Source organism: Ambystoma mexicanum, chromosome 4q, assembly GCF_040938575.1.
Source record: "Ambystoma mexicanum isolate Mex_15411 chromosome 4q, UKY_AmexF1_1, whole genome shotgun sequence".
In the NCBI taxonomy this organism is placed as follows: domain Eukaryota; kingdom Metazoa; phylum Chordata; class Amphibia; order Caudata; family Ambystomatidae; genus Ambystoma; species Ambystoma mexicanum.
Genome location: NC_090928.1, coordinates 411,291,958 through 411,309,639, shown reverse-complemented (window position 1 = coordinate 411,309,639; position 17,682 = coordinate 411,291,958). Strand labels below are relative to the sequence as shown.

The window sequence follows — 17,682 nt, the reverse complement described above, 5'->3', positions numbered from 1 at the left end:
CAGGATGTAAGGGGGTGAAAACCAAGTGGGGCACAGTTTATGAAAGGCAAATCCTCAGATCCTCAGTTAGCTACTAACAACACTGGTAGGGTAGGGCTAGTCTAGGAAGTCTTTAAGGAGGTCTAGATACAGAAGGCCATTGCCTTAAAATTGTCACAACCAGATAGCCTAGAGAACAGATAGTAGGGGTCAATAATTTATATATACTGACCCAAGGACTAGGGATCAAAACACTATTTCAAGATAAAATGCTGCTGAAAACTTCAATAAAAACCCTTGAACCATTTTAGGGCGTTGGATTATTCTTTGAGCCATTTGTGGCACTACGCAGAGGGGTCAAGCAAAAAGGCAGAAGGAATGCCACTCCACTCTCTCCATTGCTGCAATAAAAAGATACAGTGATCACCAAACTAATCAGAGAAGCAGATACAATATGCCTCCACTGTCTTCAGACAACAGTTATGTGCCCATGAGACCCCATGGTTAGATTATTTTGGCAGTCAATAGCTGAAGAGTTACTAAACATCTCTCATCCTCGAGCCTTCTGAATCTCAGCTTTTTCATCTCTCGCCCACTGTTTTCATACAACTTCTGGAAAGTTTAGAGTCAAGGAATTACAAAAAAGGGAGTTGTCTTAAGTGTTTGTGGGGGAGGAAGACAAATATAATTCTATATTGACTTTTCCCTTCATGGTGGTTTTTTACTGTGTAGCTTCTTGAGAATATTACTTTGATGCTGGTTCTAATGCAGTCAACTGATTTGAGTAATCATACATTCTTACCCCAGTATTTTTTATCCTATATTACTGTTTGTTAATAATAAGAGATTACGAGTGAATTGGTCTAAAACAGTACTACCATTAATAAAAAAGCATTGAGTGCCCCTCTGATGTAGGTGATTACTGATGGGCCCCCATGTCTGTCGCTTGCTTGGGGATTCGTATTGCCACATGTGCAACCAAGCTCTTAGACTTTAAACACAATGCATAACTCAAAGTGCTGGAAAAGAAAAGCAGCTGATGGGTAGCCCTGCTTCTGTCGCCCTTTGGTAGGAAGTCCTCAGTGAAGATAGTGGTGCTCCCGAAAATATTATACATGTTTTCCAATGGTCCTGAGTGGCCTAAGAGGCTCTTCTTTACTAAATTGTGCTCAATGTTGATTCATGCTGCTTGGTTCCCCACCACTCATAACAGTGATCATAGATCATAGATCAGCTAGGAAGCATTGACCAGGCCTTAGGCACAGGGTGGCATTGCAGATCTGGACATGAAACTCTACTTCATAGCTGCTCAAGTCCAATTTGTAGTTTATTGCAACAATGTGGGTGACTCCTCCCCATACTTCTATTGAGCATGCAACTGTGCATCCATACTCTGCCCTCTCTTTGCTGATTTCAGGCCGTGAGTCAGAGGAATGCAGATGTGACCTGATCAAAAGCATCTGTCAGCATGGAATTGAATACTAAAAGTCCTGGGAGAGGTTAAGCCATATTCTCCTAATATGCCACTGCGGGAGATATGTATGCCGAGGGATTTATTGTCATTGATCGGGGCTTTACTGAGAAATTATAGGAAAGGTGTACGTCCGGCTTACCTGCTCCATTTTTCCAGCTATCCCACACCTTAATGGCTTTTTGATCTGCTTTCCCAGCAGACCATTCTTCCTCTTCCCTTCTCCAGTTCCTTCTAGGGGCTTCAGACCATGAGCATATTGTCTCAACACTTTACAAACTTCTTGAAAATGATATGCCCTCTGAGGATACCGAGGCTAGATCGTAGTGGGAGAGTGACCGGGATCTGCCGTTGCTGCGCACGATTGTGCTCTTACTCTAAGAAGTTATCCCTCAATTCCCATCATAGTCGAATCTAGCTCAAGATCTTAAACAGGGGGTATTGTGTACCAGCTCACCTTAGTGCTTTTGATATATACTCATCCTGTCGTCGCTGCAATCAGGCCTGTGCCACGTTCTTGCATATGGGAGTGCCCTGTGATCTGCGCTTTCTTGATGGAGGCAACAGGTAAAGTGAAAGGAAGTACAGAATTCACTATTCCTTTGTCCTCTGTAATGTTTGCTGGGTGTGACCCTTGGATGTCCCAAAGATCTACCTAGGTCTTCAGCTCTCCCACAAGAGCTAAGAAACACATCTTTCTCACTTGGCAGAGAGGGAGTCAAACTGTTCATAAATTGATGGCACCATGAGCTTATTTGAAGGACAGAGGTAACTGGCGCTCCTTCTTGCCACCAACATCCTCGGACCATACGGTGCCCCTTTAGATTTTTCCTGCAGTCTCTCACCCAGCTGGTTGTTTCTAGACCAGACAAAATACTGGATATTGTGTCCTCCCATTTGGAAGGTTGCCTTGGAGATCTGATGATTTGATTGTAGTGAATGTTGTTGATATGAGGAGTTCTCTCTTGTATCTGTGGCAGCCTATTTTATCTTCTTTGTTCATACCAGAATGTCTCTTACTCATGATTTTGACGATTGTTGCAATGTCCGATGTATAATAATGCATTGCACCACATTTTGCAGATCATTGTTGCTGCTACTGTGTATTGCTGTGACTAACAATAATAGGGAGAATTTTAAAGACATTTTAAAAAACAAGAGATTGCAGAACAGGTGTTTCCATGCCCTCACACAGTTTTCTTTGTAATGGATTCTTGAAGTATGCCCTATCAGCTCGTGTGGAAGCACAGCCAATCATATCCAAGTACAATTATATTCATTCATGTGGTTGGATGACACTCATCATAGGTCAGCCCTCAATTACTTAGGGGGAAGCTGGTAAGATCTGTAGTAACCTCTTTCCCAATAGCCAGAAAGGTTGTGGTACTTTTTACTTACAATGTTCGGGTAACAGGCTACAAATATATTATTTCTTTTCTGCAGTCTAACGGCTTCAAATTTAACAAGAGACTTGTGCAGTTTGATTAAATTTACCATTTAAGAAATAGATTTCAGAATTGGATGATTATCACAGAGATACCTGTTGTCCTGCCTTAGTTCTACTGCTGTAACATGTAAGTCAAACTAAGCCTGTTTTGACTCCTACAGACCCAGTAAATGCACACTGCAGCATATAGATACCCAAGTGAATGTAAAGGGTAGAGCAGCACAAACATGTGCACCACAGAGCAATACAGAAATAATTAGAGACAATTAAAGAAAGCAATGCATATGGCTACAGGTATGGCCAGAAAATGTAATGCACACACAGGTACAGAGACAAAGGCAGATGAAGTAATACACACAGAAATGAGGAGAGACAAACCCTGAGAAAACAAAGTATACTTGTTTACAAAGAATGCAATACATACAGCAGTGTAGAATTTGATCCGGAACGAGATGGAGTGAAAGCAATGAATGAATAAGATAAGTAGGCATTAGGGGACATAGGTACAATCTTGTGAGAGACTGACTCACAGTGGAGCCCATATAAGCCCTTATGAAGGTCAAAGATAATGTACACAAAAAATCTGGGTTGTAATCCAGGAAATTAAGGGGGAGAATATACTTATGACACCAAAGGTGTGTATACTGGGAATAGTCGGCCATATAAAGAGGAGGCACAGGCGCTCTGTAGGCATGGCGTATCTAATTGCAAAAGCCTTGATGGCGGAGAGATGGATGTGAGGTTCTCCCCCAAAAATGTAAAACAATAGCTGGTGAAACTTACATACTGTGATACCGAGGCACAAAATGTTCCAATATATCTCACCCATGCAGCTAGGCCAAAAGACTTATGGGGGTCTAAGAAGGGGGGGTTGGAGCGTATCTTGCTACATTGGAGTGAGTTATGGGGCTACAAGCGAATTGTAAGGCTGTAAATTAGCAACGTGCAATTTGGTAAATGAGAATTTTTGTTGTTTGTTCAAATAAGTTACACGTTATGATCAGTACTGCACTATTTACACTACTGTCAAGGAAAACCTGTTGCACAGGGAATGCTTAATGTGCCACTGCTTTAAGGATTTTTTATGACTGCAAGATGTTATGTTGATTTTGTTGCACTAACTAAAATGGCAAAAAGAAAGCTTAAAAAAATGAACATTTGCAAAACCTGCAAACATCTTGCAACACACAACCAACTGATCCCTTTTCTAGGCAACCAGCCCCAATAATTTCTCCCTTCCTCCCAAGCTTCACAAAGTATTCAGGCTGACCCCGATGACTCCACCAGCCGGCACCTCTATGGTGTATTTGAGCCTGCACTCCGCGGAAGTCACGTTCACAAGTAACATCTGCAATTTGTGGTTTTCTGTCATCTATAGTTGCAACGCCTCTTTAATCTTGCACTCGCTACGGATGTCACACTTTGCCTCTACTTCTATTAGCTCCTCCCACTAAGACCTCAAGCTTTTGCTTGAACTGCATATCACTCGAGGTTTTTCACCTTTTTGTCTCTAATATCATTTGTGAATAAATTGCTTCTGAGATGCATACTGTTTCCTTTAGACTCGTCCTACTTATCACATAGATCAATATACCTGTATAATTTTACCCCAAACATTCTACAACTCATCTTCCTTTTGCCTAGTGTATATCTTCCCCAAACTCCTGGGGTGCAGCGTTTGCTATTCTCAAGAAAAGCATCCTCACACAGTCTACTATAGACATCCATACAAGGCATCAATAAACATGGTCAACTGTGACAGGCAATCCAGTCTATGAGAACCTACTGTGAGAAACCTCAAAGTGTCTCACCCGCTTGTCCCTGGGGATCTGTCATCCAGGTGGCCAGGACACGGCCATTGCTTTTTTTTAATCAAAGATTTTATTTATTTTCAAAGTTAAACATCATTACAAACATCGCTCAACATTTCAGGGAGGGGGCATAGTGGGTGAGGGAGGGCGGAGGGGGGGAGGAAGAGGGGGAAGAAGGGGAGAGAAGGGGGGAAATGTCAAGGCAGGGGTGTGGGGGGGAGAGAGCAATGTAATCAAAAGAAAACAGCATTAACTGTTACAAACTCAGCTTCAGGGACCTTGGTCCGACAGACCAACGGTTTTTCTTAGGATGATTTCATGGCAAAGGATGGTCTTAACAGAGTTAGTACTTCCCTTTCAATGGGTCTCACACAGTCGCAGTGGATGCAGGGTCGGCCTCGGCCATCAGCTGTCCTCCTCCCATCTTCTCCATATTTTCTCTGCTTTATGGGGGCACCCTCTTGCTTTGTACACCCGGTGCTCCATTACCGCACATATGTCCATGTCCGTGACCCACTGGTCATAGCTGGGTGTGCGCTCCGAACCCCACAGTTGTGCAATGTTCCGCCTAAGGACTGCGAGCGCGGTGGACCACAGCAGTTTCTCATATCGAGATAAGTCAGTTTCCCCGGAGACCCCCAGAAGCAATTGTTTCGGGCACCTCTGTATCGTCTTTCCCAGGATGTTAGACAGTTTATCGCAGCATTTCTGCCAGAGCAACTGAATACTGCTACACTCCCACAGAATATGAAAAAAGGTACCTTCCTCTAGCTTGCAGCGTAGGTACTTTGTGTCCACGGCCCTGCCCCATCGGAAGAGTGCTACTCTCGGGTAGTAGGTGCGGTGCAGGATCTTCAGCTGGACGAGTCGGAGTCTCGAGGAGATGGTGGTTTCACGCGGGTACATCAGGGCCTCCGTCCAGTCTTCCGGAAGGAGGGGACCTACATCTCGTTCCCATTTTGTTTTCAGGTCGGATAGCTCTGAAGTTGCAAAGGAGGTTATTACAGTGTGCATGGTGGAGGTGACCTTCCGCTCCACCCGATCCAGAACTATGTTTCGTTCAAGCGGGGAGCTTTCGGGCAGATCTTGTATGGTCCGCCTTTGGGCTGTCCAGGCATGATTTAGCTGCATGTGGTGGAACCTTTCCGTGTCTGGCAGGGAGAACCTTTCTTGCGTCATTTCAAATGTTGCCAGGTTGTCTTCCTGTACCACATCTCCAACAGTGGAGATTCCACGCTGGGTCCATTCGGGCCATTTCGGCAGTTCCGTACTTCGGGGAGGTTGCAATTGTTCCACAATGGCTGGACCAGTGTTGTTTTCCCAGCCCAGCCCAAGAATCGAAGCGCTTCCTTCCAAATTCTCGTTATGTGGGATGCCATGTCAGATTTCGGAGGGCGGTCCAAGTCTCTGCAGAGAGGTGCTCTATTGGTTTCATTGTAGTGTTGTAATGGAAGTCCCTGATATGTGGGAGACTCCTGTCACCGTGAAGCATGTCGTTTATTACATCCATCTGACTGGCCCAGTAGTATGATTGCATCCTGGGAAGCCCGATCCCCCCCTCCCAAACAGACCTCTGAAGGGTCGCAAGGGCAATTCTCGGGTGGCCACCTTTCCAGAGCAGCTTTCGCAGGGTGCATTCGATTTTGTGGAATTCCCGGTGGTCGATATGTAATGGCGCATTTTGCAGGACGTATAGAAATTTCGGGAGGGCGATCATTTTAAACAATGCCGCCCTACCCATCAGTGTCAGCGGCAAGGAGATCCAGTGGTGAGTGTCGTCTGCAAATTTTGCCATCAAGGGGGACAGGATCAGGGTAGTATATTCAGTAAGGTGCATTGTAATGTGTATCCCCAGGTATTTAAATTGTTCCTTCTCAATTTGGTAGGGGCCGGTCGCCAGACACGACGATGGAGTGTTCCCTATAGGAAAAAGGATGGACTTGGACCAGTTCACGCATAGTCCACAGAATGCCTCATATTGGCCCAGCAGCTGCACGACTCTGGGGCAGGAGGTACTTGGGTCCTTCAGGTAGATGAGTAGGTCATCTGCATAGAGGGATATTCTGTCTTCCCAGGTATCGGACCATGGGAAACCCTCCCATGTTGGGTTGTTTCGTAACAGGATCGCCAGGGGTTCGATCGCAATAGCAAAGATCATGGCGGATAATGGGCAGCCCTGCCTTGTACCCCTTCCCAGACCGAAGAGTTCTGATCGCCAACCGTTGACCCTGGTCCTGGCAACCGGGGATTCGTATAGTAGCTTCACCCAAGTCATGAGGTTCTCACCAAAGCCCATGCAGCGCAAAGTCAATTGCCAACAGGGCCAGTGGTCCTTGTATGCTGCCGGCTCTTTCCAAAGCCGCGAATAGTCTGCGGAGGTTCATGCGAGTTGATCTCTGTGGCATGAAACCGCACTGGTCCGGGTGGATCAGGGAGGGAATTACCTCTTGTAAATGGTCCGCTAGAAGCTTCGCCAGTATTTTAGTTTCAGAGTTGATGAGTGAGATGGGCCTGTACGAGCTACATCTGTCTGGGGGCTTGTCCGGCTTAGGGATCACTACGATTGTTGCTTCTCGGAGATCTGGGGGGAGAATGCCCTTCTCACGAGCATTGAGGTACATTTGCAGGAGCTGGGGGGCTATCACGTTAGTGCCCACCCTTCGCCATAGCTCTACCGGGAAGCTGTTTGGACCAGGAGTCTTACCGGTCTGGAGTCCAGAAATGGCGGCTAGGATCTCATCCTCCGTGATCTCCCGCTCCAGTCATTGCCTTTGCGCCTCATTCAGGGTAGGGGTTTCAATTCGATCCATAATCGTGGCGTCCATTGAGATTGTGGATTCACTGTATAGCTCTGCGTAGTATTCCGCAAAGCCCTGGGTTATTTCCTGGTCCGTCACCCTTGCGTTCGGACCATCCGCTTCCGAGTCTCCCGACATGGCTACGTCCCTGCTCCTTCCTTTCCAGCCATGCCAGCATCTTACCCGCCTTGTCACCAGTTTCGTAGACCCTTGCTCTCATTGCAGTGTGCGCTTGGCGCGCATTGTCCATCGCTATGCTTTGCAGTCTTTTTTGTGCAAGTAGCAACATCCGATTAGAGGCTGGCGTGTTTTCATCTACGTGCCTCTCCTCTGCCCGTTTGACTTGGAGCTCTGCTTCACGGATCTTACTCATATGTAGCCTCTTTTTGGCCGCCGTCCAGGATATTAGTTCGTCCCTCAGCACTGTTTTATAGGCTTCCCATAGCATTTCAGGGTTCGTTGCGGTCTGTGTGTTTAACTCAAAGTATGAGGTGGTGGTCTCCTGTAGTTTATCTATCAGCTCTGGGTCCCCCAGATAGTAACTGTTCAGGCGCCAACATGGCGGTGGGACCCTCCGGGACGTTATAAGTAGCATTTCTAGCGGAGAGTGATCAGAGATGCCTCTAGGTAGTATGTTTATTTCCTGTGCCCTGTGTAGATCAGTTGCGGGAGTGAAGAAATAGTCCAGTCTAGAGAGCGAGGCATGGGCCCCTGAGTGGAAAGAATACTCTTTAGCATCTGGGTGCAGTTCCCTCCACACATCGCACAGGCCGAGTGCGTTGGCGAACGTAGCAAGCCTAGTGGGGACTTTGGTGTTCCTATTACGTATATGGGATCTATCCAGGGTGACATTCATGACTTCGTTGAAGTCACCGCCAAGTATCAGGCAGTTCGAGGTGTCATTAGAAATTAGCGGGGTAATGTCAGTGAGCAGTGATTCTAGAAGGGTCGGTGGTGCATAGATGGCTATCAGTGCAATGGACTGCCCCCATAGATCGCCCGTCACATATATGTATCTGCCTCCTGTATCATGGGTCACTGTGTAGAGGTGGAGGAGCAGGTTTTTGTGTATCAAGATCATAACGCCTCTCGAGCCCATCGTAAAGCCTGAGTGAAATGTCAGCTTATAATTTGTACGCTTAAATAGGGTGCATTCTGTGTCTGCAAGATGTGTCTCGGACAGGAACACTATACCAGCCCCTCGTCTGTTAAAAAATTGACGCACCAAGCGGGGCTTGATTGCATTGCCAAGGCCATTGACGTTCCACGACATGAGCCTCAGTGGCTGAGAGTGTCGACCCTATTACGATACTCTGCCATGTGAGTGTGTGTCGGTGGCCGCCCTGCTTGTCACCGGCAGCGTTATGCGCCTGTTGGAGACATGCCAGTGGTGTGCTGGAGACCTTCCTGGCCATGTTCCTCCATTAGCTTGATAGGACCCTGATATACCTGTGCTTAACAAACCCGAAACCCCCGACCCCATACTCCTCCCAACTAGAAGCATCGGTCGCCCAAACAAAAGCTCTATGGTGTCAACTGGACACCTAACATGCAGCAAACTTGATATCAAACAAAAGTGGTCTCCCTCTAGGAAGAGCCCGGGGGGGGGGGGTAGTACTCCTCTGAAAAAAGTGGGGGGGTCCCAAGGGCAATCCCCGCATAAACTACACCTGGGATTTATTGCGCTCTCAGGGGGGGGGTGGAGGGGCTCTTTTCCTATCGCGACCGCTACAGGTGGATGTGTGCTGCCTATCATTGTGTGTGTGTGTGTATTATGAGAAGATTTATGGTCTGACTTGCGTATTTCCGTATGGACACAGGATTGTTGAGGGGGTTATCACCCCCCTAGGTCTTCCGGTGGGTCCTGCGGTGGTGGTCGGCGGGGTTCTCGCCGCTGGTCTGGCGAAGGTCTTCGGTTTCTCCCCCTGTTTTCGCGGGGGGCAGACCAGTCTCCTTCTATGTTTTGCTCGGCCCAACGCCAAGCCTCCTTAGGGTCACTAAAATGGATTGTTGTGCCTTTATGATAAATCTTAAGTTGTGCAGGAAAGAGCAGGCTGTATTTCACGCCCATCGTGTGTAGCTGTCGTTTCGGGGAGTCAAAGGATTGCCTTGCCCTCTGCACTTCCCTCGTGTAGTCCGGAAAAAAGGCGATTTTGGAGCCATTGAAAGTGACCGCTCCTTTGGCGCGCACATGTTGCAGCAGGGCGTCGCGCTCTCTGTAATTTAAGAATCGTGCTATCACAGTTCTTGTAGGGGCTCCAGGTGGTGGTCTGCTTGTGGGCACCCTGTGTGCCCTTTCTATGGAAAAGAACTTGGAAAAGGCATCGGGCTCGTATAGGTCAGAGAGCCATTGTTCTAGAAAGAGTTCCATGCAGGGGCCCTCTGCCTTTTCGGGTATGCCCAGGATGCGTACATCATTGCGCCTGGACCTGCCCTCTCCTTCCTCGATTCTGTCTTCCAGCACCTTTAGTTTGGACATTGTGTTATGGAGTTGTCATTGCACGGTGTTCATTCTGTCCTCCGTATTAGAAATGCGCTGCTCGGCTTCCCCGGTGCGTGCCGTTAGTTTTTGGAGTTCGTGCCTGAGGAGGGAGACATCCATGCTAATTCCGTCCATTTTCTGCTCCATGGACGTGCGGGAGTCGGTAATGGCGGCCATGATGTCTTTGAGCGATATTCCTTGGTTCGTCTCCAGGTCGACTCAGAGTTCAGCGGGTTGGAGAGGAGGAATGGTGTATTGATCCATTTTGCTTTGGGCGTGAAGCTTCCTCGGCCTGTCTTTCCCCATAGCGCCCGGTCCTCTGCGTACGCTATGTGGGCCGATGTGGTCGGCCTCGCCCGAGCACCTCGCTGCCAGGTGTGCCCCTTGTCTCTTTTACCTTGTCGGCGGGTCGCACCCTTTGTAGCTGCTGTGCTCCGGGGATATGTCCTCCCTCCAGGGCTGACAGAAGTAGCGTGCCTCCCGGGGCAAGGCGTGCTCTTCGCTCTCACACCGTATGATACTGGGGTCGCCTCACAGGACCGCCCTGCTCGGAAGGCAGGGCTCACCGGTCTTCTCTTCCCCTGCAGGCCTTCTTAACTTCCCGGCCAGCGATGGTGCTCTGACCAGACCCCCGAGGGGGCGGGGAGCCGGCGCAGGAGGCCTAAGGTCCACTTTTTGGCAGGCTCTCCTGCTACCTCCTTGTCTGTGCTGTCCTCCAGGGAGCGTGTCTCCGGCCGCACCTTTCTCCCGCTGTGATCGATCAATCTGTTGCGGTTCGGCCACCGTCTCAGCGTGGCCTCGCTGGGTGTGTACTGGAGGTTCAGCTGCGTGCGCCCGTGGCCATTTTGAAAGCGGGCCGGCTGCTATCGCTAGAGGACTTCACACGGTCGTCTCCGGGGAATCCGACCGCGGTTCTCTTCGATCTTCGCTCCAGGAATGCCCAAGGGTGTTCGCTATCGTATCAGAGTATTTCCAGCTCTTATTACCCCTGAAAACAGGCTTTTTTATATCAGGATGTTAGTGCGGCTGCGGGAGCCGAGCAGATGCACGTCTACTCCATCCCGTGGTTAGCCACGCCCCCCACGGCCATCGCTTTTGGATCCAGTCCTGGGGGTGGACCATTGCAGGAGGATTACCTGGGTGAGGGGTTTTTGGGAAATGCGAGTGGGACCCTGGATGGCAAGACGCAGTCTCCCCTTCCCTGTAACACCTTTACCTTATCCTACCAGGTAGGATACTTAGAAACTCAACCCCCCAAACCCCTTCACAACACAAACACTTTCTTACGGACAGCTTGCTATGAGAGAATATGGACTAACAATCGAGCCGTGTAGCTGACGTGTCCCAATGCAAAGTTCAGGCAGGGTCAGGCAATTACTGACTATCACACACTCCTGACTTCCATTACACTTCCCCACACGGATAAAAGCTGAGCATGGGAGCACACTCTGAGCGAGGTAAAGCACATAAGGAAGCAGCAGTTCCAAGATGGCAGTTTAACACAAGGAGAAAGATGGCGAAACAGAAGGGGACCGCAAGGAGGAAAGTGCCTTTGGGCCTCATTACCTGGTAGGCGGTGAGCCATGGCGCTAGCGCCATGGCTCATGCCGGTAAAATACCGGCACCGCCTTGGCGGAAAGGGGATTTACCGCCCCATTCCAAGGTTGGAGGGGCGGTAAATCCCCCTTCTGCCATTGCCCTTCCCCATTCCCATTTCTGCCCCATAGGGCTCTATGGGAATGGGGAAGGCGCTAATTACGGCACCGCAATTTTGCGGTGCCGTAATTAGCTCCGAGGTCCCTTAGCGGGTTGGATTTTAACGCCTGCAAAAAGCAGGCGTTAAATCCCCCAACCCGCAAAGGGACCTTGTAGTAAGGCGGTAGGGATTTACCGGTACCGGTATTCTACCGGTACCGGTAAATCCCTACCGCCATCCGTGTAATGAGGCCCTTTGACCTTTTCGACCAGGAACCGTTACTTTCACGAAACCTCGGGAATAGAAAGCATAAGACAAGGAAACCGGGCTGAAGAATCCTGCATTGTGTGTCGGGGCTACGCGAAGCCCTCCCGTGTCGATAATCAAGGCAGGGAGGGTCGCCTGCTGCCATAGTACTATCCTTGACTGCTACAACAAAGCAGCACCAGTGAAATCAACACAGCCAGTGAGTTGGGGAGACCGATACCAGGCCGGTCTGTGTTGAAGCCAAGGTTGCAAGCGGCAACTTTATATGGTGAGCGCTGAAGTGAGCAGTGTATGAAACGCATGTGATAACCAACAAGAGTTAAATTGAACAACAGATGAGTGACTGAGCTTTGAAACCACGATACAATACCATTGGCAAAGAACTGTGCATCGAAGTGGTCGTGCGACAGGTCAAGCAAAATCCTGTGCACAATCGAATGTTTTTGATGTTGATACTGCCAAGAAAGTTTATTATCTAAGTAGATAAAGGTGCTCCGAGCCAGAACAAGCAAGATCAATTGAAAGCTTTGGGTTAAAGCAAGTTGGTGTTAGGGTGAATTAAATTGGTCCGAGCCGGCGGAGGGAGACTGACTGAACATTGTGTTAAAACGGATCTGAACCCGGCTGAGGGCGATCCGGGATGAACCGTGATCACCCGAGAAATTGGATACATGAAAATCCTACGAGCATTGTCTTAAAGGGGATCTCAGCCAGGCTGAGGGGGATCCGAGGTGAATGGTGAATCACCTGAGAAATTGAGTATGTGTGAAATCCTGAGAGGAAAATAATGTATTGCTTGTTTGGAGCATCAGGCCCTCTGAAAGAAGAGACTTTGAAAGACAAAGAGACTTGTGCATGGAAGGCCCTGATGCTAATGTTTGAACTGCACCCTCGTGCTAGAGAAGCCGGAGACTGTGCTACGCTCGAGTGTGCCCCCTTGTCCCATGATGAAAACGGGGTGGATGGAGGCCAACGGCCTGAATATCCAGACATATCATTTTTTGAACACTTCTTTCCTTTACATAACATTGTTTCACACCCTAGCTGTATTTAGAGGTAAGGATTGGCAATATGTTTATTAGTATAGGCCCTTTTATTTTGACAAGACTCTACTAGGACTGTATTATTATTATTTGATGATCGTGGCTTGCTCCCTATCTTTAGATTTAGGATTAGATAGGCGTTTTTCAAACCCTTTTTGAAGTTCAATAAACACCCTCGAACTGTGGTCACTTGTGGCTGTCTTACTGTTGATATCATGCCTTCCTTACACTACACAATGCCATCTTTGTTCATTCGATGGACAGGAAGTCATGCCGCGGCCCATTTGAAGAAACCGGTGTAAACTAAGGGTCACGGGCAGTTTATTTTCAGGTTTCTATCTTGAGCAATACAGAGAAAAGCATTCCTCTGACATGTTCATCTGCAGAGCATCACAACTCATCACACAGTGCAGCACTTTATCAAGCGGCTGTCCCCATAATCAATACACAAGCAGGAATCCTGGGTGTGATGTTCTTCCACCGTCGAATGAATCTCAAAATGATGCCTTAAATTAAATGGCCCGTTAAAAGTGAAATTCCGTCCAAGATATCATCAATCTTAGTTCTCTCTCTGACATGCTTGTTTAGTTTGTTTTTTCTTTTGTTTTCCACCTTAGAACTGCATAGGATAGTGCAACCAAGGCGCAGGAGCAGTCATCCTAACGCTGTGCTTTCTGTCAAGGCACATTATACTGTTATCCACACCAATGGATCCATGACAGGGTTGCTTACTGTTCTGATTACTAAACATAACTTTTTCTTGTTCTTTTTCTTATGTCTTGTCAAATTATCCATTACTATGACATTCAGAGCTTAGGTGGTCAAGAGAAATCATGTTGAGCATATGCTAAGCTGCTGCCTGGAGGTATCACGGTTCCGGGAGAAAATAAGGCATACAGAACCGATATGAAACAGAAATATAACTTGCACATCAGAATTAAGTATTACTGGCTTTGAAGAAGAAGCATGTGGGAATCTGTAGACAAACTCCTCTTCTACACGGGAATGACAGAAAGACTGCACACTCTGTTCATAATGATCAACCCCAAACAACCAAGCACTGGGAAATGGTGGAATGAAATACAAAATAACATGAAAAGGGATATAAAATATGTATTTATTTTATTAAAAGGGATATAAAGACTAGACATAATTCATCACTAGAAGAAGAAGAGATAGTAGGATTCTGGCTCCCATTAATCTCATTTACCAATACGTCATGAGTTGGAAACTGATGTGGGCTCAAGCTTAAGTATGCAACGTTTTTTGGAGTTTTCTCTGTTGAGTGCATACATTGACAATAAAACCACCACTGACCTCAAGACCTAAGCCAACTATTGAAATGTCTCCTTTCTTCACTACTTCTCACTTGAAATTCATGTTTAATACAGTAAAAGGTATCCAAATTTTGATTGTATGTGATTTTAAAACTGGCCTACCACAATGCCAATCTTTTCTTAATCACTACTACCAAGTCCTACAATGTGTTGTTTCCCCCCTCATAAGTGCCTTTGTGAAAGACTCAGCAGGCCTCTGTAAGTTAGGACCCTACGAAGACACTACTAAGAAACAGTGCTCAGCCATCTCTCCAACTAAAACACCACCGATCCGAACAGGGACATTTCATCCACCCTCATCCTCCACAATCCCTCTGATGCCTTGGACGGTATTGGATCTTCTCCATCTCCTGGAGTTCAGGCAACTCTTCTGCCACCTCTTTCTGGCAAAAGAGCTACAAGGATCTGTATTCGGGTAGTCTCCTCTTCGCAATACTCTCTGTGAAAACTAAACTATCCCTCTTATCTGTTTGTGGGTGATACTCACATCTTCCTTTCCTTTTCCATATTCAGTCTCAGAATCAGAATGATCATCTTTCATTACCTGTGCCATTAATCACTAGGTGGCTCTACTTGCTCAACTCCTCAAACTAAAGGCATCTATCTCCCGGACTCTAAAGCCACCCCTGCTTCTTTTCCACCTAAACTCCTTAACCCATCCACCATGGATCGCAATCTGGAGGTCCTTTTAGAGACCAACCTTAATGTCTGTAATGTTACTTGGACTGCCACGATAACAAACATCAGAAAAATCTATTCTCATTTTACTTTTCACTGGGCGAAAATACTTATCTACAACTACAGCCTTTTGAGCCTGCGTTACTACTCCAGTCTCATGGGACTAGCCTGCTTCTTCTTTACTCAGCTTAACAAAGTTCATACCATTACCACCTGCACCCTCTCCAACCTCCCCAATCTTCATCCACCTCCCCACACCACCTTAATGTGGGTAGTCTACTGGTGCAGAATCGCTCCGTCTTCAAACTCCATTTTGTCTAGAAGTCCATCCATACGGCTGCCCCCTATCTGACAGACTTTCTCTTGCTATTCTCCATTGCATTCTTTGGTCTCAGCCCCCCTAATCTTATCATCCCCCATCTAGCTTATGTTACCTCTCTATTTTGGGTCTAGAAACTTTCTTGCTCAGCACTGGAACTCGATACCAACAGGAATCAGGGGGCTGCCCAGCTACACGCTGCTTTATGAACACACTCAATATTCACATTCTCCCCCTGGAACGATGAGTGGTTGTGCTTTCATTACTCTCCCCAATGCCACATGTCACACGGATGTGACCACAGGTATGAATTGCAGTAAATGGCTGTAAATCAATTATTCTGTCGGAAATAGAACTATTGATCTTTTTTATCATTTTTGTTATTGACACATTTTTCTGTTCAAATTTTCAGCCAAAGATTTAGATGGCAAGTTTTGGATTAGGCAATATTGGTGGGGCTGGGGTGGGGGGTCTGCATAGGGGCAGTTCGAGGAATGGGGAAACACCCCCGCTTTCTGCAAACAAAATTGAGCAAAACGAATTAGAGAAATAAAAAACGATTTTAAAAAAACTAACAACAGACATACAACCATTGTGTCCTATGATGTCCCCCATTTCCGGTGTACAAATTCCAACCTATCACATTCTGGTTTTCTTTCATCTGAGCTGCCCTGCCCATAGGTAAAGCACCTCACAATGGGGTTCCTTTGTGTAGCCATATGCCTTATGTGCAGTACTTCTGGTAGACGTACTCGCCTCCTTAAATAAATCAATACAAATATATAAATAAATAAAGCAGGGTAGTGTATAGAAGACTGGGAGAAATGTTTCTTCACTACTGCACATTATAACAGAGGCTTCCCCATTTGTTCACATCTCACCTTGTGCTCGCCTGTAAAACACATCCCAGTAGTCTATGTGATTGTAGAATTAGTCCAGACCAAGCAAATAGTGTATATGGAACACGATCTGGCAAATCTTGAGAAGAACACAGAAGACGACTTTCATGATATTTACATCATTTTGATAAAAATAGACAGAAGTACATATTTACCCAGCGAGATCAGAGCCTGCTGAATATCGTTCATCACATTCTTGTACAGTTCCTTCTGCCATTCGTGCAGAAGCCGCCACTCTTCCTCAGAGAAATAGGCAGCGACATCACGGAATGTAACTGGTGCCTAGAAGAACAAATTGTGTGAAGCATAATCAGCAAACTCTCTTGCGTAACAATCATTGGCTTCATCTTTGAAGCCCTTAAATTGCTCCTGGGCATGCTCCTTGCTACCGTGCCCCTTATTTTTAGTGGCTACAACAACATACATACAACTGTTCAGGCATAATGTGTCATATATCTCCCCCCATGACTCCATCAACACCCACCGTGGCCCTACTAGCCCAATGGAAATCTATTGACCTCATCCACACCACCCGCCTACAATTCACCCTCTTCATCTCCAATCACGCCCACAGCCATACAACTTTTACAAAAAAGCCTCACCTTCGCAACACCCACTCATTCACCCTCTTTCCAGGTGCAATGTATCTCCTGATTGGATAATGGAATACCTGCACTGCATGCACCAATAACCACCCACCATCCATCCCTTTCCTAAGGCACCCAACTCTAAAATCACAGACGCCCTAGATACTGCTGCTGATGCTTCCAACCATCCCTCCCCATTGACCCTTCTGCCCCAGACTTCTAGTATCACATCACCATCTAGGACACAAAGAAATCCCAAGGCCCTGACTCTCTAGCAAGACACTACTTCATTCTCTTCTACACACTCCGTCTCACTAAAAGCCCTGCCATCATTTATTGAATACTTTGCAATGTTTACTGTTCGCCTACATATTGTCCATCATAGTGATCAACGCTTGCAATATACTAGCAACTAGACAACCAGAACATTGGTCTCCATCGTTTAGATGCCTCCTCTTTTCCTCCAATATCTTCCTCATCAATTCCCATCATACTCCTCCCTCTAGGCACTCCATCCCATCTCGCCAAGCAACTTTACCGATCACACACAGGAAACCATCAAAAGTAAACAAATCTCGATCTGCACTGTCCGTCCTTTAGCAGCTGGTATGTGTATAGGTGCCATCTGCTAAGTGGCGTATCAGCCTTCTTCGCTCTTCAGGGCCTAGGTACTCCAGTTGGGAAGTCCCATCTTTAACCAAACCTACTTTTTAATACCACAGATGGGGCAGCAGGGTCTACGAACAGGACACTTTTAGCAGTTCCTTAAATGAGGGAAGACATCTCATGTAAATATTTAATGGGACATGTGATATGAGAGGTTTATGTGCTGAAGGCATGGATGCCTTTCTTTGCGGAATAACTTTGT

The 17,682-nt window shown here is 46.9% G+C and overlaps 1 protein-coding gene across 3 annotated transcripts in view; it reads right to left on the bottom strand.

Annotated features, from left to right (window-relative positions):
* Positions 1-17,682, bottom strand: part of LOC138467753 (zinc finger protein 544-like) — a 402,382-nt gene that overhangs the window by 381,259 nt on the left and 3,441 nt on the right. For all 3 annotated transcript variants that reach the window (XM_069607981.1, XM_069607982.1, XM_069607983.1), the window contains exon 2: positions 16,383-16,509. In XM_069607981.1, coding sequence (XP_069464082.1) covers positions 16,383-16,509 — 127 coding nt within the window. The remainder of the gene's footprint in view (positions 1-16,382; positions 16,510-17,682) is intronic.